The 24,769-nt window shown below is 45.3% G+C and overlaps 1 protein-coding gene across 2 annotated transcripts; it reads right to left on the bottom strand.

Annotated features, from left to right (window-relative positions):
- Positions 1 to 1,538: 1,538 nt before the first annotated feature.
- On the bottom strand, positions 1,539 to 4,289 carry FZD5 (frizzled class receptor 5). Of its 2 annotated transcripts, none has more exons than XM_023542005.2 (2): positions 4,005 to 4,289; positions 1,539 to 3,737 (listed from the first exon to the last, which is right to left on the bottom strand). In XM_023542005.2, the coding sequence occupies exon 2, from the start codon at positions 3,475 to 3,477 to the stop codon at positions 1,720 to 1,722; it is 1,758 nt and encodes a 585-aa protein (XP_023397773.1). In that variant the 5' UTR covers positions 3,478 to 3,737; positions 4,005 to 4,289; the 3' UTR covers positions 1,539 to 1,719. The 2 variants fall into 2 exon arrangements, with proteins under 2 accessions (XP_023397773.1, XP_023397774.1); XM_023542006.2 differs by having other exon boundaries at positions 4,009 to 4,289.
- Positions 4,290 to 24,769: the final 20,480 nt, after the last annotated feature.

The raw sequence follows: 24,769 nt of genomic DNA, 5'->3' as shown, positions 1-24,769 counted from the left end.
TTTTGGCTTCCTAAGTTTAGCCCCCACTCATTCCTGGTCATGAAATTACACTGGTATTTTGCTGGCCCATGCACCGTCACCCCCTTCCCCGGTAATGGTCTCCAGCTCTTCATGAATGGTTAAACACATTAAGAAAACAAACAGAATTTTCTAACAGCAAAGAAACCTGTGTGTGTGTGTGTGTGTGTCTTCATCAGTATATAAGCTTTGATATATGAATGCACGAATGGTGAAAAAGATTAGGACAGCAAATAGAATCTCTAACTGCAAAGAAAAATGTACTGAAGTGGGGGGAAATAGGAGCTTGTCTCTTGAGCTGCAGCATTACACCCATCCATTTGAAGAAACAAAAGCTTATGCAAGTGTTACGAGTCTCACTTGTTTTCAGAGAGTGCAGAGAGCAATGTCTTGCTGCTTTTGAAATATCTGTCTAAAAGCTAGTCCAAAGTCCAGGGACACTTATTTTCCCTCATGGCTGCCAATGTTTGTTCACAGGTATGAAGCCTGCCTCCCTCCCCTACCCCCAGTTCAAGCACCTCCTTCCAGGGTGGGTGTGGTTTCTAATCACAGCTCTCCAAGACAGGAGGAGTAAGAAAAGCAAAATGACTGTTTAACATGATAAAGGAGGTGGGTGGGGGTGGAGCAGATAAGTGTTGGAAATTTAATTACTGGAGTTATATCCATTTTAGTCCTTAAATCTAAGAAGGAGCTTCTTTAACGACTATCACTAAGTACTTCCAGAAGTGGGTAGTAAGTTTACTTTTACCAAAAGTATAACACAAGTTCCTTTAAAAAAAAAAAAAAAGGATCACTTAAGCTTATTAAGAACCACCCACTCCTTTTCTGGCACAAAACTCCCACCTCCCCAGTCTAAAATTCAATCTCAACCAACCACTGTCCTTCAGGTTCTCACTAGTCCAAATATTTATACTGGGCCCTCTATAATACTACCTCTAACTTATTCAAAACACAACCCTGGCGCTGTTAAAAATGAGAATGATTACAAGCACTACAGAGAAGAAACTGAAGCTCGCTAAACAAAGCTAAGGACGAACACAAAATCGCTAAACACTCCCTAAACCCTACCACTTTTGGAAGGCCCTAAACACTTTATGCTCCCCTTCTTGTCCTGACTTGGGGCTTCTCCTGATTTTGGAACAATAAACAGGGACAAGCAGCTCACCTTAAAGCATCTCAGACACTTTAAACAGTGGAAGGAGAAACTAGCTGAAAAAGCACATCTGACAACTTCCCAGACATGGCAACCCAAACTTTCACTGTTCACATTTTTTTTTTTTAAAGACACACGTATAGGAAATATGTTTTCCCAATTTAGACCACACAGCTCAAAAAAACCTGAACCAAGTGGAAGTTCATTATAATGCCAACCACAGGATTGTAAAGGCCCCAAAGCAAAGGTAAATTTTGTTGCGAAAATGCAACAAAGTTAAAAATTAAGCAAAATACATATAAATTAAAAACAAGGTTCCCCTAGAGAAGGTGGTAAGAAACGCAAAATAGAATACACGTGAGCTGAGCCCCTTTGAGAAGTCCTGGGACAGGTGTTCCCTTGAAACGGCAAGGTTTCCCTTCCTCCGAGTTGCCCCAGGAGGCGGCATCAGCACCATTAAAGTAAACGGAAGTGACCTTGGCAAAGCTACCAAACAAAACAGCCCCTCCCCCCCAACTCCCTGGCCCCAGTCCATCCGCCGCGGCCTCCTACACGTGCGACAGGGACACCTGCTTGTGGTAGGCGGCGGCGGGGCCCAGCGGCCCGGTCCTGCTCGTCAGTGCCGCGCTCGCCTCGGCGTAGTCCGCCGCGGCCCTGGCGCCGCCGCTCTTGTGGCCCCGCCGCCGACGGCAGCAGCAGCGGCTGGTGAAGCGCCGCCACGACTCCACCGTCTTGCCGGACCAGATCCAGACGCCCGACGTGATGCCCACCACGAGGCACATGAAGTACTTGAGCATGAGCACCCAGTACTCCGGCTTGGCGCGCGGCTGGCCGGCGTCGGGGCCCGGGCACGCGCAGGTGAGGGCCGCCTCCCAGCTCTCGCGGTAGTGCTGCTCATACAGGTAGCAGGCCACCACGATGCTGGCGGGCACTGTGTACAGTAGCGTGAAAATGCCTATGCGGATCATGAGCTTCTCCAGTTTGTCCGTCTTGGTGCCGCCCTGCTTGATGACACTACGGATGCGGAAGAGCGACACAAAGCCCGCCAGAAGGAAGAGCGTGCCCACGAGCAGGTAGAGCACCAGCGGGCCCAGAACGAAGCCACGCAACGAGTTCAGGTTCTGGTTGCCTACGTAGCAGATGCCAGCCACCGGGTCACCGTCTACAGAGCTCAGCGCCAACGCCGTAATGGACTTGACGCTAGGGATGAGCCAAGCAGCCAGGTGGAAGTACTGTGCATAGCCCGCGATCGCCTCGTTGCCCCACTTCATGCCAGCCGCCAGGAACCAGGTGAGTGACAGGATGACCCACCAGATGGAGCTGGCCATGCCGAAGAAGTAGACAAGCAGGAAGACGACGGTGCACAATGCTGGGCCGGTAGTCTCGTAGTGGATGTGGCTGTGCTCGCGGCTGCATGCAACACTGGCATGGCCCACAACCAGGCGCACCAGGAAACCCAGCGACACGCATAAGTAGCAGGCGGACAGGAAGATGATGGGGCGCTCGGGGTATCGGAAGCGCTCCATGTCGATGAGGAAGGTGGCCACCGTGGTGGAGGTGGAGATGAAGCACAGCACCGACCACAGGCCAATCCAGAAGGTGGCGAACGTGCGCTCGTCGGGGCTGAAGGACGGCTGATAGCAAGGCACCGCGCAGTTGGGCACCTGGCCCGTCCGCACCTTGTTGTACAGGGGGTGCGACTCCTTCAGGATGGGCACGAATGGTTCGCGGCACTTGCACACCGACGGGCCCCCGGCGGCACACTCGACCCCGGAGGCTGGCGCCCCTGGCAGGCCTGGGTGTGTGGGCTTGGCCGTGAAGGGCCGGGGGGGCGCCGTGGTAGCCTCACTGCGGTTGTAATCCATGCACAGGACCTCGGCATCGCGGCCCAGGACTGGGAGGCGGTCGCAGCTCATGCGCTCCGGCCAGGCGAAGCCGTACTGGCGCATGAGCGGCGAGCAGCCGGCCTTGGCGCGCTCGCACACGGAGCGGCAGGGCGGCAGAGGCTTGTGGTAGTCTTCCAAGCAGATGGGCGTGTACATGGAGCACAGGAAGAAGCGCAGGTCCGGCGAGCAGTGGATCTCCACCAGCGGCCAGAACTGGTGCACCTCCAGGCCGGCCTCGTCCTGCGTGTCGTGATTGAACTGGTTGGGCATGTGCGTCAAGTTGTAGCCGATGCCGCGGCACATGGGGACCGTGATCTCCTGGCACACCGGGGCCTTGGAGGCGGCCGCCGCCCGGCCCACCAGCTGCGCCAGGAGCAGCAGCAGCAGCGGGGGCGGTGCGGACGGGTCAAGCCGAGCCATCGCCCCGTCCCTCCCCTCGCCTCCGGCAGCGGGGTCCACGCAGGCAGGAGAGCCCAGCTACCGCTACCCTTTCCGACTGGTGCGCGGCGCTGGGGCTGGCAACCTGTTGGGTTTCTTTTTCTTTTGAAGAAATCCGTCCAAAGATAAACTGTTTCGGAAAGGCACTGCCTCCACTGGCAGAGCTCAGCTCCTTGCCCGATCGGGCTGGAAAGGGAGGATTAGGGCTCCGATTCCAGGGAAAGAACTCTTTAAAAGAAAAACTGGGGTGGGGGGGAGAGAAAAATAGTAATCATTCCCTATTACAGCGGCGTCAATAGCTCCGTCCCCGCAAGCGCTTTCCAAATCTCTACATTAACCTCTCTCCGTCCCCTCCCTTCCACCTTCTGGAACTACTGACCTCCTCCCACCCCCCGCCCTGTCCTCGCCGGGCCCTCCAGGCTGCAAGCCGCGGTCGAAGCGCTCAGCCCGCGGGCAAAGGATAGAGGAATCAACAGAAGAATGGGGAGGAAGGAGGCGCGGGCTCTCACCTACTCGAGTCTTGCCGAGAGAAGCAGACAGTCCGCAGCCAGCCGAAGCCCCGGGTCCTCGTCCCTCGGACGCTCTGCTCAGAAACGCTACTCAGAGCCGAGCCTGCGCCGAGAAAGTTTGGCAAGAGGCTGGGTCTCCGTGGAGGCACATGGCAGCAGGTGGGGGCGTCTCAGAGCGGAGGGCGCCCCCGGAACGCAGTCGGGGCAGGCCGGTCACTCGCCCTCTCCTTCTCCGGGGCCCCCCGCATGATCCGGGCGGGGCGGGGCAGGGCAGCGGCAGGCCGGGGGTTCCACTGGGTCCGGGAGCCGGACGCAGGGTGAGCGCGCCGAGCAGCACCTGGGAGGGAGGAAGGCGGGGTGCGGCGGCCGGAGGATCCCGCCGCCTCACAGCACCGCGAGCAGCCGGCGCTGGCCCCGCCGGGACTGCATAGTGTACGCCCGCCGGCCGCTCGCCTCCTCCCCTGCAGGGGGCTCTGCGCTCCAGCGGACTCCGGGGGGCGGTGGCGGCGCTCCCGGGACGCGGCCGACTCGGCTCCTCCCCCGCGCCCTGGCACCCTTTCGTCCACCTTTGGTAGGCACTGCTCGGCACACGGCGGCCGCGGCAGTGACGGAGTCACGGCAGCGGGCGGACTGGCCTCTCCAGCCCCGCCCGGGTCACCTGCCTCTAATGCCCGCCGGGAGGCCCCGCCTCGGCCCCGCCCCCTCGCGCAGAGGCTCGGTTGGTGGCCGCCCCGCCACTCTCTCCGAGTGTCCCCGCCCACTGCCCCGCGGGCTTGGCCTCGCCCCTGCCGCCCTGTGGCCCGGTCCGGAGAGGGCAGCCGAGGAGCGAGAGCCAATCGCAGGCCGGGAAGCGGCGGGGGCGGGGCGAATGCTAATCCCGCCGCTTTGAGAACCCGGGCGGGAAAGCCTCGCAGGTCCTTCACAAGTCGTCTGCTGGCGGGTGTGCGGCTCACTTTCCTCGGTGCTTGGCTTCTGAGCCTTTGCTCCCGGGGCTTCAAGCAGGTCCCCCCTCTGCAGCTAATCATCTGACAGAGTCCGGCGTTTGTTTACAGGAGCTGCCCGAAGAATCATTCTTAGCCATGGCACCTGTCTCCCCTCTGCGCTGTCCTTGTACCGGGGGAGCTCCCTTCGGGAGAAGAGCCAACACTGTGTGCCAGTCAGGGCGTTAAACGTTTACGTCTTGATGCGAGATCTCACATCCTTGCAACAATCCTATGAGGCAAGTACCCATTACACGTGAAGAAACTGAGGCTTGAAAACTTGACCTAGGCAACCCAGCTAATAGTTCCCCAAGATAGCCGCGATCTCGACAGGCTTGTTCACAGCGTATTCCTAGAGTGAGCCTGAACTGCAAACCTGGGACCCCAACCACAGCCTCAATTTTATTCGGCATTCCCAATCATATCGATATTTTCCAGGCTTCAACCCTTACTTTTGCATTTCGTAACAAAATCCCTTTGTTGTGACAAAAAAAAAAAAGGTATTTTCTTTTTGTCTTTGAAAGATTCGAGAGCTGCTAGTCCTTTATCAGGTGAAATTTATAATCCAGGCAGTTACGAAGTCGCCCACAAAGAGAAGGGATGCTGACTAGGGATCTGTAACCGACAGGACGCCGGCCCCGGGGCTGCCCTAGGCGCACGGTGCAGCCAGGGTCGCGGAAGACCTGGGCGCCCCCACTGCAGGGACACGCAGAGAGGGCACCCAGATGGGTTATTTTACTGCACATTTTACATGTACTAAAATTGCCTTTTTTCGACGTGTTCTAATTAGGTAGCAAGACTGAGGTGTTTCGCATACTTGAAATTCATTCACATGCATACAAAGGGGGTTTGAATTGTTTCCCATCCCCCTTCCCCCTCTGCTAGGATGAAGGCAAAAATAAGCAGGAGGCCCTGGGGAGATTGGAAGGACTTCAGCAGTGAACTAAAGCGCTAAACTCCACCGCAATTTATTGTCGACCTTCTGTCCTGGATCCCACTGGTATATATAGTGGGAGACTAAATTGCACAATAGTCTTCCTCTCTCCTGCCTTGTGGGAAATCATAAAGGATATGTGTGTTAACCTCAGTCTCAAAGTTAAAAGGAATAAGTATCAGTCACTTCACAGACATCGAAACTAGAAGTAAATATGTTAAAAGTGTACATCTTTCCTTCACTGGAATTCTACAGGTGTTCATATTTAAATACTTGGCCCTCTGGGCCAGCAAACATGCCAGGGATAAAAGCAGTGGGAGTTGAAAAGCTATGGAAAAGCCGTGAAAAAGAAAGGGAAACCTTTAGTGGAAAGTATGTGAAGGCTGTGAACATGCCAACGGAGGACTGTCTCCTTCTGTGCCCTTTGTGCAACATGTGTATTATTGGGGATGGACAAATGTTGGCTAATAATAAAAATTATTTGAAGTTGGAGAATGTTAATCACTCGCACTGGAATCTAGCCAGAATACTTGTGTTATTTCACTTGGTTCTGAGTCAAATGATGCTATCCACAGGTTTGTAAACCTTTTTTCTTCTTAATTACTTGTGAAATGTTATTGCTTAGGGATATAAAAATAATAGTAATAAGAGAAAACTCCGTCAAAGAAGATTTTGCATTTATACTGTTTTGTACTTTGAACTTTTTTTTTACATATATTACAATTAAAAGACAGTTTAAAATATGCTCTTTACCATACATGGGTTTTACCGTACATTAGGCAAGGTGCTAAATTATATGCATTACCGCATTTAGTTCTCACAACCATCTGATGAGGTAGGCACTGTTATCCGTATTTTACGGATGAGGAAACTGACCTCGTGATGACTCCCTTAAAGTTATTTATTCAGTCCATGGAAAGGACGGAAATCATCAAAACTTTCTCCTGAATCATAATTTATTATTCACCAAACTAGAAAACACTAAATTATTTTTTTTAAGATCCAATTTTTAAGCACCTAGGACATTGCCACGCATTGTTGTTCATTTATTTACTTAGCTACCCTTCCATCTATCAACCCACCCATCCATCCATTCAATCAACATCAAATTACTGAGTTGAAGACAATGCTGCTATATTAAACATATTTCTACAAAGCCAAATTCATGAAATTCACCTTAAATTATTGTCCAAGGTGTGTTTTTTAAGAGATGGAAATACAAAGGAGAATGCTAAATGTCGCGTCTAGTAAGTATGTGACATTCCAAAAGTTCAGAATATCAGTTTTGCATTTCATCATCAGGGGCTAGTTACAGTATTTTTATTATTGCTAGGTTTATGTTGATTATATGTGTATTATTCTGTTGAGATACTTGAGAGTTCAATGCTCTAGGAATGAATGGATAGGTAGCCTTCTTCAATATATTGATAATCAAGCCCGAAACGGTGTACTACACATAGATGGCCCTCAATAAATATTGTGAGATAAATGAATAAGTAAATGACAATTGAGATTAACTTCTGCAACTTTGGCAACCCTGGCATTGAATGCAGATAACTTTCTGAGTTGTATCTCTGAGCAGTTGATCATATCACACTAAATGCACTGAGTTCCAATCCTGACTGCCTGTACCAGCTGAGCAACCTTGGGCAAGTCACCTAATTGCTCCAGGCCCTCTTTCCTTATCTGTAAAATGGACTTACAAATAGCATCTACCTCATAGAGTTGTAAGGTCTCTGAGCAGTGCAAACTGTTAAACACTCAGCTAGTAGCCGAAAGGCTCACAGTTTGAACCCATCCAGAGGCACCTCAGAAGACAGGCTTGGAGATCTTCTTCTGAAAGGTCACAGTCTTGAAAACCCTATGGAGCAGTTCTCCTCTGCACACATGGGGTCTTCATGAGTGAGAATCGACTTGACAGCAACTAACAACGTAGAGTTGTAGTGAGGAGAAAATGAATTAATGTGGTAGAGAGCTTAGAACCATATCTAGCACCTGGTAAGTCTAGATAGGAATTAGCAATTATTACCAGTTTCTGCTGTTGTTCACTCTATTTTTTTGTTTTCCCAATTTTCTATGTATTCTTTTGTATATTACTTGAATAATGGAAAAAGTAAACAGTTACATTTTTTAGATGTAATAGCACTTTGATCCTTAGAGAAGGACATCCAAAACAACCGACCAAACCCATTGCCGTCAAGTCGATTCCAACTCATAGCGACCCTATAGGACAGAGTAGAACTGTACCATAGGGTATCCAAGGAGCAGCTGTTAGATTCAAACTGCCATCCTTTTGTTTAGCAGCCATAGCTCTTAAGCACTGCACTACCAGGGCTCCAGAGAAGGACATCATGTCTGGTAAAGTAGAGGGTCAGTGAAAAAGAGGAAGATCCTCAGCGAGATAAGACTGACACAGCGGCTGCAACAATGGGCTCAAACATACCTGCTATTGTGAGGCTGGCGCAGGGCAGGGCAGTGTTTTCTTCTGTTAAACATAGGGTCGCTGTGAGTTGGAACCAACTCTACAGCACCTAAAAACAACAACAGAGCTTTATTTCTGCGCGCCCTCCCAGCTGTCACCGGCTATCTCCAGCACTTAGATATTAGCTAAATTTAACACCAAAAGCAGAGATCATTTCACTTATCCAGGATCCAAGTTCATCCACCTGACATCAGCGACCAGCTCCAGTGTGTGTGTGAGAGTGTGTGTGCACGCACATGCACGTACATGCACTAACAACCCACACGCCAACCTGACTGCCTCACGTCTTTCCAGACTGGCTCCTTACCTTGTCTTAAAACATCTCTGATCATGTCTCTTCTCATCGTATCAGATACCTCTGGACAAGAAACCAAGACACCAGCTGGAGGATTAATACCATGAGCCATTTATCCAGGTTTATAATGAAAATGTCTTTTTCACATTGTAAATGAAATAATTCATCTCTAATCTTTAGACCTCTCCTCTCCCTACACTGGGTGAAGATTACAGAAAAGTAAAAGCTTCTTTCTTCTTCTCTCGGAGGTAATGGAAGCTCTAATCTTTCCCACATAGATCAGTGGCTCTCAGCTACGCGGTACAATCATCTCCTGGTGGAGCTTTAAGAAACAATGAAGACTGGGCCCTGTTAAGTCAGAATCTCTGATGGAGGAACTCAGACATTTTTTTTAGGTTCCTTTTGTTTATTTGCTTGTTTTTGCTGCTGTTTTGGTTTTTAAATGTCCAGGTGATTCTAATTTTCAGCCAGGGTCAAGAACCAGTGACATAAATGGTTTGGGCATTTCCTCGGTAGAGCGCCAAACTGGGGCCCAGCTGGATCTTCTGCAAAAAGGGTTAATAGCATCAGTTTATAAAATGAAACACTCCGGAGAAGGCATAGGGAAGTGCTTTTAAGAGTAATTGCATCTGATTCTTTTTAGGCTGAAGGACAAATTAAGTAAAGCAACAGAACTGTGATAAAATGTATTCGAAGCAATGATGACCGTAACATTCCACCATTTGCCCTCCCCCCCCCCGCCAAATTCATGTCCTTGCCACATCCAAAACCCATTCACCCCATCAAACATCCCAAAAGTCTTAAATCTACTCCAAGTCCGGAATTTCTTCTTCTGAATCATCTAAGTCAAATATGAGTGAGACATTAGGCATATTCCATCCTGGGGCAAAATTCCTCTTCACCTGTGAACCTGTGAAAGCTAGAATACAGGTTATCTGCCTCCAAAACACAAAGGTGGAACAGGCGCAAAGACATGTCCTTTACCAGTTAGAGAAACTGGAAGGAAAGAAGGCATAATGGGCACCAAGCAAGTCCAAAACCCAGAGGAACTATTTATATTAGTTCTCAAGGCTTGGAAATAATCCACTGTTCTCCAGGACCATCTGGGCAATGGCCCTGCCCTCCAGACTGGGTATTGGCCACGCTGTCTGGATTCTGGGTGGAGGCCTGTCAGCCCTGGGCTTCACCTTGCCTTCCAGGCCCACTGGGAACTCTGCTCCCTTAGCTTTGCGCGGCCCCATTCTCCTAGTCCATCTGAGTGGCAACCCTATCCCCACAGGCCTTTGGGCATGGCAGCCCCGACCCCTCAGTTTTGGGTGGCAGCCTCATCCCCTTGTCACACTTTAATGTCAGCCCCGCACTCTGGAAGTGAGCTGACAAAGACCTGACTCTGACACCTAGAACGCTGTGACCCCATCATTTGAGATCCAGGAGATTGTGGCCCTACCCTTTGAAACCAAGAAGGTCCTGCTTCCCATGTTCCTTCCAATAGTTCTGCTGACCTCTGAGTTGCTCCAGGGATGGTACTTTTCTTTTCTTGGGGGACAATAGGTATAGCTCCTTTGGCGTGATTCCTGCCTATAGAATTCTAAGAGGCAGTGTTCTTTCCGTCTTTCTCTAACCCCTTCAGTCTAAGCTGATGGGTTTTCTGCTGTGGTAGTTGGTTAGATCCATCAGTAACAGGCTTAATCTCTTTAACAAAAGATTGTGTAGCCATGTCCTCGGTGAAAATTCTAGGACACATGTCCTTAGTTCATACAACAGAATTTTCCGAATTTTTAAGTTCTATTTTCATTTTGCACAGTTCCCTTTTAAGTCCTCTCACATTTTACTATCAGCAGCAAGGGAAACCAGATAGCCGATTTTAGATCGCTTAGAAATCTCCTTAGCCAGATACCCAAGTTCATCACTACAGGTTCTACCTTCCACCAAACATTTGAACATAATTCAGACAAGTTCTTTGCCACTGGGAAAAAACATCACCCTTCCTCCATCGGCCAACCACACATTCATCATTTTCTTTTAAAGCCTCACGAGAAACACATTTAACATCCACATTTCTAGGAACATTCTGTGGCTGAGGCCACATGTATTCTCTAAGACTTCCTCTGTAGCTCTCTTACTTTCTTCTCAGCCCTCACCAGAATTGCCTTTGATGTCCATAATTCTACCAACAGGCTCTTGAAGGCACTCTAAACTTTTACTACCAGGCACCCTAAAACGCTTCCAGCCTTTGCCCATTACCCAATTCCAAAACCACTTCTACATTTTAGGTATTCGTTAGAGCAGCACCCCCATTTCTGGTTGCCAAATTCTGGTTTTTTTAAATCTAGTGCTTCTATAACAGAAATACCACAAATAGATGGCTTTAACTAACAGAAGTTTATTTGCTCACAGCTTAGGAGGCTAGAAGTTCAAATTCAGGGTGCTGGATCTAGAGAAAGACTTTCTCTGTCAGCTCTGGAGGAAGGTCATTGTCTCTTTGAGCTTCTGTTCCTGGGTGAGCTTCGTGTGGCTTGGCATCTCTCTTCCCCCATCTCTGCTCTGCTGCTTGTTTAATCTCTTTTATGTCTCAAAAGAGATTGACTCGATACACCCTACACTAATCCAGCCTCATTAACATAACAAAGACAACACATGCCCAAATGGAGTTATAACCACAGGCATAGAGGTTAGGATTTACAATACCTATTTTGGAGGGACAAAATTCAGTCCATAACAATCATGATGACAGCAACTGGCATGGCTTGAGCATATCCTATGTGCAGCCTCCCTACTAAGCATTTTACATATGTAATCTGTTTTGTTTTGTTTTGATTTTTACCCCCCAAAATCCTGTAAGGTTTCTATTATTATCTCTTTTTTATAGATGAAGAAACTGAGGCACAGAGAAGTTAAGCCCAAGGTTGTATACCTTCCAACTTGGATTTTCCTGACTCCAAAGCCCATGCTCCCAACCACTAAAATTTACCTCCTTGCAGGCCTAGCAGTAATATTCATTATTTAGGGCCACCAGATAGTAAATCTTGAGATAAGCAACTTTCCTTTTTCCTTAATATCCCTTTCTTGGGGAACAGGTTGAATCTTCCATTCTGGTATGGCCTCTTGTGGGTTTGGGCTAAAGTGTGGGAAAGCTGAGAGCTCTGGATTTGCCTAGAGACCAGTATAAGTATAGAGCCAACTTGTTCTTTGGGCTTTGCAGACCAGGAATGAGGTGGACACTCCTTTAGACTAGATTACAGAACCTCCTGCTGTCTTGGCAGAAGAAGCCTCCGTTCAGTAAACCCTGACTCTGCACCTGTTGTGAGCCAAGCACTGACGCTAGGAGTGCAAATCGCCAACCTTTCAGTTGGTAGTCTAGTGTAAACCAGAGACCTCGCAAAGGCGATAAGACATGGACTTACAAAGCAGGGCATTGTGGGAGCTCAGAAGAGGGGTCGGCCCAAACTAGGGGTTCAGGGAAGAGTCAACTGTGTCTGGAAGGCTGAGTATGAGCTAGTGATATTCAGTCAGGGTTTAGTACAGGAAATAGAAACTACCGAAGATATTTCAAGCAGAGAAAGACTTAATGTTAAGAATAAGGCAAGAGCTGGAATGAGAAATTTAAACGTGATTATTATCATAAAAGGGAAAATAATTCTATGGCTGTGTTTAAAAGGGGAAAATAACTACCTTACAATTTATTTCATTGTATTGTGATTAGTATTCATTCATATATCAGTTTTTCTCAATAGATTGTATTTTTTGTGCAATCTTACATGCCCTGCTCCTTCCTGTAAAGATTTTGTTTCCCAAAGGTGAGGGCAACCACTTCTCCTATTCCACATGCTCTTCTGCAGTGTGACCTTACCGCTGAAGGGAAGAGAGTTCTAGATGCCTATCATGGATTGAATTGTCCCCCCAAATTATGTGTCAACTTGGTTAGGCCATGATTTCCAGTATTGTGTGGTTGTCATCCATTTTGTGATTTTCCTATGTGTTATAAATCATAATCTCTGCCTGTAGTTAAAGATGATTAGGGTGGGATGTAACACCCTTGCTCAGGTCACATCCCTAATCCAATGTAAAGGGAATTCTCCTGGAGTGTGGCCTATACCACTTTTTATCTTAAAAAAAAAAAAAAAGGAAAGGGAAGCCAGCAGAGAGTGGGGAGCTCATACCACCAAGAAAGCAGGACCAGGAGCATAGCACGTCCTTTGGACCCAGGGTTCCTGCTCAGAGAAGCTCCCATTCAGGGAAAGATTGATGACAAGGACCTTCCTCCAGAGCCAACAGAGAAAGTCTTCCCCTGGAGCTGATGCCCTGAACTTGGACTTTTAGCCTAGAAGACTGTGAGAAAATAAATTTTATTAAAGCCATCCACTTGTGGTATTTCTGTGGTAGCAGCACTAGATGACTAAGACAACGCCTTCTCTTGAATCTTGGTGGGCTTATGACTGCTTTGATCAATGGAGCATGTTGGAAGTGACCATGAAGCTTCCACCTGGTTCTCTTGGAAATGCTTGCTTTCTTAAAACCCTCCCTCTTGGGACACTATCTCTTGGAACCTACATACTGGTGCTCCAATTGACAATCTCAGCTAAGTACAGCCTTCAGATTATTCCAGGCATAGGAATGAAGAAGCTTCCAGATGATTCCAGCCCCCAGCCTGAACTCCCCCAGCTGTTCAAGTCTTCCAACTGAGGCCTCAGATATCATGAAGAGACAGGCCATCCAGGCTGTGCCCTCTACAGATTCCTGATCTACAAGGTAAGCATAATAAAATAGTTGTTGTTTTACACCACCAGTTTGGGGTGGTTTGCTACACGGCAATGGTAACTGGAATATCCCCAAATTTACCTTCCTGTGAAATCTTAGATGTTCAAGTAGACAACTTTTTTCTTTTTACCTGACCCAGTTGGTGATCAACTTAGGCACTGAAGTTTCAGAACTTTCATCCATCTCACTTTTATCCTATTGAGTCGTGCTGTTGATGATATGCATAGGAAATGTCTAATCTTTAAAACACAAATCTTCACCATTGATCTTAATATCCTGCTGCAGTGAGTTCCCCAGGTCAATTGTGTGTAATGGAAAAAAAGTACTGCCTTTTATCCATTTTAAACATGCTTCCTTTTCATCTCATCTTGTCCTCTTGTTCTTCCCATTTTGTGGGTACCTAGACACAGAGAACTGAGTTGAGACAATAATCTTTCTTTGAGCTGGTCACCCAGAAGGCCTCAGGCACGCTGGGACACGGAGTGGGTAGGCTTTAGCTAGTGACTCAAAGGTGGGGCACTCCATTCTAATTAGTCACAAGTTTAGTCCCAAACTTTAAAAAAAGTCTATAAATTCTGCAAGAGGCAATTAATATCTTCTTGTAGCTCTGGTAGAAGAGCTATGGTGGCGCAGTGGCCAAATGCTCAGCTGCTCACTGAAAGGTCAGCGATTTGAACCCATCACTTGCTCCATGGGAAAAAAATGTGGCAGTCTGCTTCTGTAAAGATTACAGCCTTGGAAGCCCTGTTGGGCAGTTCTACTCTGTCCTACAGGGCCGCTATGAGTCAGAATCAACTCAACAGCACCCAACAACAACATGGCCAAACTATCTGTGCTACAGGTTTGTTTGTGTTTTGTTTTTTTTTTTGTAGTGCTGGTAAATGGAGAACAGTACAGTGGGAAGAGCACTGGTCTATCTGGATTCAAGTCTTAGCTGTGTGCGTTTGGGCACAACATTTAACCTCTCTGGGCCTCATTTTCTTCATCTATACAGTGAAGGGATTCAGCCAGAAGGTGCTTTGGAGCCCTTTTGGTCCTAACGTTTTATAAATTAGATGTATTTGCCAGTCACTTAGAAACACATCTACTACATCAGTTCATGGGAAGAAGTAGTTTGTACTCTAAGGAGTGTATCTTTTCAACTCTAACGTGGGACTGTTAACTGTTGTTTCTAGTTGCTGTTGAGCAGATTCTGACTTACAGTGACCCCATGTGTTGCAGTGTAGAATTGTGCTCCATAGGGTTTTGTGAACTTTTGGAAACAGATCACCAGGCCTGTCTTCTGAAGTACCTCTGGGTGAGTATGAACTGCCGACCTTTTGCTAGTAGTCAAGCACTTAACCATTTGCGCCATCAAAGGACTATAAAGTGGCACTAGCCATTGTTGTTGAGTCGATTCCAACTCACAGCGACCCTGTAGGACAATGTAGAACTGCCCCATATTGTTTCTGAGGCTGTAATTTTTACAGAAGCAGACTGTCACATCGTTCCTCTATGGAGTTGCTCATGGGTCCGAACTGCTAACCTTTTGGTTAGCAGCCCAGTGCTTAGCCACTGTACCACCAGGGCTCCTTCAAAGCAGAACTAAAAAAAAACCAGAAAGGCAAAAAAACTTTAGTTTTTTAAAAATTTTTATTATTATTTTTTATTGTGCTTTAAGTGAAAGTTTACAAATCAAGTCAGTCTCTCATACAAAAATTTATATACACCTTGCTATGTACGCCTAGCTGCTCTCCCCCAATGAGACAGCACACTCCTTCTCTTCACCCTGTATTTCCCTTGTCCATTCAGCCAGCTCCTGTCCCCCTCTGCCTTCTCATCTTGCCTCCAGACGGGAGCTGCCCACATAGTCTCATGTGTCTACTTGAGCCAAGAAACTCACTCCTCACCATATCGTTTCTGTCTTATAGTCCAGTCCAATCCTTGCCTGAACAGTTGGCTTTGGGAATGGTTCCAGTCTTGGGCTAACAGAAGACCTAGGGACCATGACCTCCAGGGTCCTTCTAGTCTCAGTCAGACCATTAAGTCTGGTCTTTTTATGAGAATTTGAGGTCTGTAAAACTTTAGTTTTTATAAAATAAATATGTTTTTTCTTTTCCAAAAACAGGATCCTAAATAGGCTTTAATCACCAAAAATATTCCTGCTATGCCTGTTAAGTGACAGTTCTTATAGCCTAAACCCTTTTGTTTGGGGTGTTCTTCTTGACCTCCCTCTAGTCTCTTTTCCTTGAGCCTATCCATCCCTTGGTAGATCTCACAGCTGCATTGCTGCATGTTTGTGCCGGAACAACGTTGTGCCAAATGATCAGAATGAATGCGTGGGATGACAGCTTCTGCTCAGGAGAAAAAAGATTATTGTCCCAGTTACCAATGCAATAGGAATTTTCAGGTAAATTTCTAAAGTCTGAAATCTCTTTCCAATCCTTTCCTCCATACAGAAGGAAAAAGCAATCACATTTGGGACTTTGGGAAGCATGGTGAGACAGGTGAGGAAGTAGGATTTAGCAAGGTTACGTATGTATGTGACTAGTCCAAGGTCTCTCCGCCATAAGTGACAGAGCTCGATGTTGAACCCAGATTTCCATCCATACCCAGCGCTCTTCTCGCACTACCCTGCCCAATGATCTTAGGATTTTAGATCTCCCTAAACAAATCCCAGGTCAATCCCATTGACTCCTGACTGGTCTGAGGCGCTCGAATGCTGATTCTGAGAGATGGGCCCACTGTGGCCTGGGAGAATCTTGGTGGTGGCTTTCAACTTTAGCTGCACATTGCAATCACCTGGGAAGCTTACAAATGTGTTGATATCAAGATCCACCCCTGAAGATTTTGAATTACTTAGTCTGCAGGGCAGCTTCAGCCTAGGGATTTGTTTTTATTGAAGTATATAATACATGTAGAAATGTGTATATCTCCCAAGTATGCATCTCAATGAATTTTTACAAACTGAAGATACCTGTGTAACCAGCACTCGGCTCACAAATCAGAACTTTGCTAGAACTCCAGAATCTGCCTTGTGCCCCCTTTCCATCACTTCACTTCACAGGGTATCCACTATCCTGACTCCCAGCAGCACATATAGTTTGGGCATGTTTTTGTTGGGTGTCGCTGAGTTGATTCCAACTCATAGCGACCCCATGTGATAGACTAGAACTGCCCCATAGGGTTTTCTTGGCTGTAATCTTTACGGGAGCAGATTGCCAAGTCTTTCTCCTGCAGAGCAGCAGAGTGGTTTGAACCGCCAACTTTTGAGTTAACAGTCGAGCACTTAACTGTTGTTCCATCAGAGCTCTTTAGTTTGGCCATGGGGATTTTTAAAGCACCCCAGATGAATCTAATGTGCAGTAAGGTTGGAACCATTGGCTTACTGGTTGAAGGTAGAGAATTAGGATGAATCAAACCAGATGCATAGATATGGGTGAACCGAGGAGGCAGGGAAACTAGAGTACTGGAAACGGAGCAACCAGAATGCAATTAAAGAGAACGCTGACACATTGTGAAAAATGTAACTAATGTCACTGAACAATTTGTGTAGAAATTGTCAAATAGGAACCTAATTTATTGTGTGAACTTTCACCAAAAACACAATAAAATATTAAAAAAAAAAAAAAAGATACAGTTGAACCAAAATGAAAGCTAATAAGAAGAAACCCAAGCTACAATTGTTCTTCAACCCAGGCTGCTGTCTCCCACGTTACATGTGTAAGTCTGGTTTTGCATCAAGTCAAGGAAGAAGAAATAATGGGCTTTTACAAGAGCCTTTATTTTTAAACAACTTCTTCCAGCATTCACCTTTCAGTGAAAGAAAACCTGCCATCCCAAGGGTTGCCAAAATCACATTTGCATATATTCATAAAAATATTTATGGAGTGTGTCTTCTGTACCGAGCCTCATACGAATGCTTCATGTATTACCTCATTCAATCCTCACAACACCCCGTAATAGTAGGTTCTCTTATTTCACCATTTTATAGATGAGGAAACCTAGGCATAAAGAGATTAAATAACTTGGCCAAAAGCACTCAGTTTGTTACTGACAAATCTTAACTTGCAAAGATTTTTCTTGCTGCACCTCCATGGTGCTTTTTATTTTAAATAACTATGCCAGTTTACCTCTGTCATTAAATACCTAGACAAAGATCAGTGCCACACTGCTTTCATTCTTCCATGTAGTGAATTTGGATGGTAGTGAAGAAAAATCACAGAACACTTCCATGCACTGGAATGGACCTTACCAGGCATGCCATTTATTCTACTATTCTACAGATGAGGAAATGGGCCAAGAAAGACGTTTTCGGAGGCATTTAACAAACCGAATGAGAGAAATTTAGATAAACTCCAAACCCTCATGGGGAAAGGCTAGCTAAAGCCTTCCTTGATGACTAGGGGTTTGACCTATTTCCTCTTATCCTGACAGGCACAAGTTTGTTGTAGTCTTTTGTTTGTACAACATTGTGGCTAGTAATGTTACTACTATTATTTAATTTAACACTGGCAGTAAGTGTACATATGAATAGCATTATTTGTACAATTACAAGTTTCTGTATAGTGACCTTGTAATCTAAACCAGACAGAGAACTGATCACAAAGCTCTCTGAGCTGGAAACCGAATCGTCTCAGGCTTCCCTGAGCTTGTTCAGTTTGTTTGGGTTTTGTGTGGTATACGATCGACCTCCTTGCATATTTATTCTGGCAATGGAAGGGTTAGGGTGTGAAAGAAATCTCTAGGAGAGCTTTTCACTTAAAACTTGGTGTTACCTATTATAAGCCTTACTTCTTGAGCATTTCCAGAAAACAAAGCAAATCTCAGAAAATGTGGGGATTGCTGCTTTTCTATATTTCTCCTCTAAGATTATTTTCAAGTTTCTTAATATTGTTAAAATAATTTGTTTTTCTTCTGTTTTTAGATCTTTTCCTCACCTCTCACTTCTGTGGGTTTCTATCCTTTGTTTAGTCTTTTTGGCCTTACACCCCAGCGAATTCCCTTCACGTCAGAGTGCTTGGTCTGTTGCTAGCTAATTTTTTTTCCCAGGGCAATTTTCCTGATATAAATTATACCCTCAATTACATCTCTCTTCCTAGAGCAGTGAATCACATTCTAAGAAGCTGTTAGGGTGGGGGAACCGGGTACAGAGCCGGGAGGTTCAAGCAAGCCAGTGCTGGCTTGTCAACCTCATTCTCTATTGTCCCTGCTGTAGCAGGCCGGAATGCAGGCTTTGTGCTGAGGTGGCCAGCAATGGAAAGGCCTTCAGTGCCCATTCCTGATACACCCCTGTGGTCTAGGTACCTAGGTCAAGGGCAGACCATGCTTCGGAGAGTTGACCTGTGCTTGGATGCGAGAAGAGAAATTAGCTTAACCCAGGACAACGTGACATTGGAAGGCTCTGGTAGATGGTGTTAGTGCCCTATCCTTCACCCCTCACTATGTTAGTACTCTCGGCCATGTGACTTCGCAGTTCCTCCCATCAAGAGTGAGTATATTCTCTGACGCACTATTCTGGGTTTGACCATGAGGGCTGCTTTGGCTGATGGGATTTTGGCTGATGGGATATTGTTGTTCTGTGCCGTCGAGTCAATTTCAACTCATAGGGACCCCACGTGACAGAGCAGAACTGCCCCATAGGGTTTTCTAGGCTGTAATCTTTGCAGAATTGGAGCCCTGGTGCAGATCACCAGGGCTTTCTCTTGTGGAGCCACTGGGTGGGTTTGAACCACCAACCTTTCAGTTACTAGCTCAGCACTTAATCACTGCACCACCGGGGCTCCTTGGTAGTATACTCTACCTCTACCCATTGCCTTCGAGTCAGTTTCGACTCAAAACGACCTATAGGACAGAGTAGAACTGCCCCACAGGTCTTCCAAGGCTGTAAACCTTTACAAAAGCAGACTGCTGCTTCTTTCTCCAGGGAGCTGCTGGTGGGCTTGAACCACCGACCTTTTGGTTAGCAGCCAACCATTGAGCCACCAGGGCTCCTCGATAGATATTAGCAGGTGATCACACATGTAAGCAGGGGCTTAAAAATGCGCTTGTGTGCTCAGAGGCCAATTTATATCAATAAATGCACACATACAAAAAGAAGAAAGAGCCAAAACCAGAGAACTGTCCCTACAACTTGAACAAATAGAAAGTAAGCAACAAAAGAATCCATCAGGCACCAGAAGAAAACAAATAATAAAAATTAGAGCTGAACTAAATGAATTAGAGAACAGAAAAACAATCGAAAGAATTAACAAAGCCAAAAGCTGGTTCTTTGAAAAAATTAACAAAATTGATAAACCATTGGCTAGACTGACTAAAGAAATACAGGAAAGGAAACAAATAACCCGAATAAGAAATGAGAAGGACCACATCACAACAGAACCAAATGAAATTAAAAGAATCATTTCAGATTATTATGAAAAATTGTACTCTAACAAATTTGAAAACCTAGAAGAAATGGATGAATTCCTGGAAAAACACTACCTACCTAAACTAACACATTCAGAAGTAGAACAACTAAATAGACCCATAACAAAAAAAGAGATTGAAACGGTAATCAAAAAACTCCCAACAAAAAAAAGCCCTGGCCTGGACGGCTTCACTGCAGAGTTCTACCAAACTTTCAGAGAAGAGTTAACACCACTACTACTAAAGGTATTCCAAAGCATAGAAAATGACGGAATACTACCCAATTCATTCTATGAAGCCACCATCTCCCTGATACCAAAACCAGGTACAGACATTACAAAAAAAGAAAATTATAGACCTATATCCCTCATGAACATTGATGCAAAAATCCTCAACACAATTCTAGCCAATAGAATCCAACAACACATCAAAAAAATAATTCACCCTGATCAAGTGGGATTTATACCAGGTATGCAAGGCTGGTTTAATATCAGAAAAACCATTAATGTAATCCATCACATAAATAAAACAAAAGACAAAAACCACATGATCTTATCAATTGATGCAGAAAAGGCATTTGACAAAGTCCAACACCCATTCATGATAAAAACTCTTACCAAAATAGGAATTGAAGGAAAATTCCTCAACATAATAAAGGGCATCTATGCAAAGCCAACAGCCAATATCACTCTAAATGGAGAGAACCTGAAAGCATTTCCCTTGAGAACAGGAACAAGACAAGGATGCCCTTTATCCCCGCTCTTATTCAACATCGTGTTGGAAGTCTTAGCCAGGGCAATTAGGCTAGACAAAGAAATAAAAGGTATCCGGATAGGCAAGGAAGAAGTAAAGTTATCACTATTTGCAGATGACATGATTATATACACAGAAAACCCTAAGGAATCCTCCAGAAAACTACTGAAACTAATAGAAGAGTTTGGCAGAGTCTCAGGTTATAAAATAAACATACAAAAATCACTTGGATTCCTCTACATCAACAAAAAGAACACCGAAGAGGAAATAACCAAATCAATACCATTCACAGTAGCCCCCAAGAAGATAAGATACTTAGGAATAAATCTTACCAAGGATGTAAAAGACCTATACAAAGAAAACTACAAAGCTCTACTACAAGAAATTCAAAAGGACATACTTAAGTGGAAAAACATACCTTGCTCATGGATAGGAAGACTTAACATAGTAAAAATGTCTATTCTACCAAAAGCCATCTATACATTTAACGCACTTCCGATCCAAATTCCAATGTCATATTTTAAGGGGATAGAGAAACAAATCACCAATTTCATATGGAAGAGAAAGAAGCCCCGGATAAGCAAAGCACTACTGAAAAAGAAGAAGAAAGTGGAAGGCCTCACCTTACCTGACTTCAGAACCTATTATACAGCCACAGTAGTCAAAACAGCCTGGTATTGGTACAACAACAGACACATAGACCAATGGAACAGAATTGAGAACCCAGACATAGATCCATCCACGTATGAGCAGCTGATATTTGACAAAGGACCAGTGTCAATTAACTGGGGAAAAGATAGCCTTTTTAACAAATGGTGCTGGCATAACTGGATATCCATTTGCAAAAAAATGAAACAGGACCCATACCTCACACCATGCACAAAAACTAACTCCAAGTGGATCAAAGACCTAAACATAAACACTAAAACGATAAAGATCATGGAAGAAAAAATAGGGACAACCCTAGGAGCCCTAATACAAGGTATAAACAGAATACAAAACTTTACCAAAAATGATGAAGAGAAACCCGATAACTGGGAGCTCCTAAAAATCAAACACCTATGCTCATCTAAAGACTTCACCAAAAGAGTAAAAAGACCACCTACAGTTTGGGAAAGAATTTTCAGCTATGACATCTCCGACCAGCGCCTGATCTCTAAAATCTACATGATTCTGTCAAAACTCAACCACAAAAAGACAAACAACCCAATCAAGAAGTGGGCAAAGGATATGAACACACATTTCACTAAAGAAGATATTCAGGCAGCCAACAGATACATGAGAAAATGCTCTCGATCATTAGCCATTAGAGAAATGCAAATTAAAACTACGATGAGATTCCATCTCACACCAGCAAGGCTGGCATTAATCCAAAAAACACAAAATAATAAATGTTGGAGAGGCTGCGGAGAGATTGGAACTCTCATACACTGCTGGTGGGAATGTAAAATGGTACAACCACTTTGGAAATCTATCTGGCGTTATCTTAAACAGTTAGGAATAGAACTACCATACAACCCAGAAATCCCACTCCTAGGAATATACCCTAGAGATACAAGAGCCTTCACACAAACAGATATATGCACACCCATGTTTATTGCAGCTCTGTTTACAATAGCAAAAAGTTGGAAGCAACCAAGGTGTCCATCAACGGATGAATGGGTAAATAAATTGTGGTATATTCACACAATGGAATACTACACATCGATAAAGAACAGTGACGAATCTGTGAAACCTTTCATAACATGGAGGAACCTGGAAGGCATTATGCTGAGCGAAATTAGTCAGAGGCAAAAGGACAAATATTGTATAAGACCACTATTATAAGATCTTGAGAAATAGTAAACCTGAGAAGAACACATACTTTTGTGGTTACGAGGGGGGGCGGGTGGGAGAGGGTTTTTTATTGATTAATCAGTAGTTAAGAACTGCTTTAGGTGAAGGGAAAGACAACACTTAATACATGGAAGGTCAGCTCAATTGGACTGGACCAAAAGCAAAGAAGTTTCCGGGATAAAATGAATGCTTCAAAGCTCAGCGGAGCAAGCACGGGGGTCTGGGGAACATGGTTTGCGGGGACTTCTAAGTCAATTGGCAAAATAATTCTATTATGAAATCATTCTGCATCCCACTTTGAAATGTGGCGTCTGGGGTCTTAAATGCTAACAAGCGGCCATCTAAGATGCAGCAATTGGTCTCAACCCACCTGGAGCAAAGGAAAATGAAGAACACCAAGGCCACACGACATCTAAGAGCCCAAGAGACAGAAAGGGCCACATGAACCAGAGACCTACATCATCCTGAGACCAGAAGAACTAGTTGGTGCCCGGCCACAATCGATGACTGCCCTGACAGGGAGCACAGCAGAGGACCCCTGAGGGAGCAGGAGATCAGTGGGATGCAGACCCCAAATTCTCATAAAAAGACCAAACTTAATGGTCTGACTGAGACTGGAGGAATCCCGGCGGCCATGCTCCCCAGACCTTCTGTTGACACAGGACAGGAACCATCCCCGAAGACAACTCATCAGAAATGAAAGGGACTGGTCAGCGGGTGGGAGAGAGACGCTGATGAAGAGTGAGCTAATTATATCAGGTGGACACTTGAGATTGTGTTGGCAACTCTTGTCTGGAGGGGGGATGGGAGGATATAGAGAGAGGGAAGCTGGCAAAATTGTCAAGAAAGGAGAGACTGAAAGGGCTGACTCAAGAGGGGGAGAGTAAGTGGGAGTAGGGAGTGAGATGTATGTAAACTTATATGTGACAGACTGATTGGATTTGTAAACATTCACTTGAAGCTTAATAAAAGTTATTAAAAAAAAAAATGCGCTTGTGTAATTGAGTTTCCTCTCTTGAGGCTCTTCTATTTCCATGAGAAGAACAAGTCTGGGCTGGGCTAGCTGTTGGTCCCAGGAGGGGCCTGAGAGAAATGTGGGGCAGAGCTGCCCCAAGAAAGCTGCCTCAGCCCAGATCAGCCTGGATCAGAGCCATCCAGTTAGCCCAGAGAGGCATACACAAACCCAGCCACAATCAGCAGGTCTATCTAGCCAACTTTTAGCTAAACCATGGTTGTAGGAGCTAGGGTAATAAGGGATTATTGTTTCAAGCCTCTGAATTTTGAGGTGGTTTGTTACCCAACAATAATGAAGTGGTACATAGGCCATGCCCTCTGACACTATTGTGATTACTGCTGAAGCACTTCGTAAATGCAGGCTGTGACGAGAGAGCACAGGGGAGCTCTGGACCTGACCTGATGATCTGGGTTCAGATCACACACGCACACACACACACACACACGCACACACACACGCACTTAACTCACTCTGTAAACTCAGGCAGATAATTTTACTCTTCTGGATCATGCCATGAAATGACAGAACTGGCCTGTAGACTCAAAACCATGAGACTTGAGAAGATGTAGGAAAATTAATATGGGTCCTAGAATTTCATTTCAGAGGGCATTTTATTTGGGTATAAGATGCTATACCCAAATAAAAACAGCAGATTCATTGAGTTGTAAATTGGATGATTTTAAAGAATATAATATTTGATCTAAAGGCAGACATGGAGCCCAAGTATAAGATAAAATCTTGCTTCTCCAGAATCCAAAGGTGCTATCCTCAAGGCGTGGAATACATGGCTAAGAGGGGGAAAATGACCCTGAAAATCGGCTTAAAGGGAGCACTTTCCTGAAAGTCTTTACTTGGAACAAAGCAAAACTGGGCATAATTATGTAGTCTTTGGTCAGGTGGAGAGAAAATAGGCCAAACTGCCAGTTAGATACACGTGCCCCAGCGACCTCCTGAGTTACTTTGAACTTTTCTTGTCCTTTATCACATGACCTTGGACTAGTCATCTATCTTATGGAGAAGTAGGCGAAATAGTGTTCACTCATACTCACTCACCCATTCATTCTTCATTACGTATTAATTACGTGCTACATTCCTGGAAGTGCTCTGGACACTGGGGATGAAATGGTGAACAAGACCTGGTCCCTGAGATGGTTACCAACTCAGGCTAGATGGGCTTTTGATACATTGTCATTTATTGTCGAAGTTTATAATACCAGAAACTTTTTCAGAGGGGAAAATTATAGCTCAGAGAGGTTTAAGTGGTTTGAACAGAGTCACACAGCTTGTAAGAGAAAGATTAAAAAATTATGCCTTTGGCTTTAAAA

Source organism: Loxodonta africana, chromosome 6 (assembly GCF_030014295.1).
Source record: "Loxodonta africana isolate mLoxAfr1 chromosome 6, mLoxAfr1.hap2, whole genome shotgun sequence".
In the NCBI taxonomy this organism is placed as follows: Eukaryota; Metazoa; Chordata; class Mammalia; order Proboscidea; family Elephantidae; genus Loxodonta; species Loxodonta africana.
Note: the sequence above shows the minus strand (reverse complement) of the source record. Positions and strands in the feature narration are given on the sequence as shown.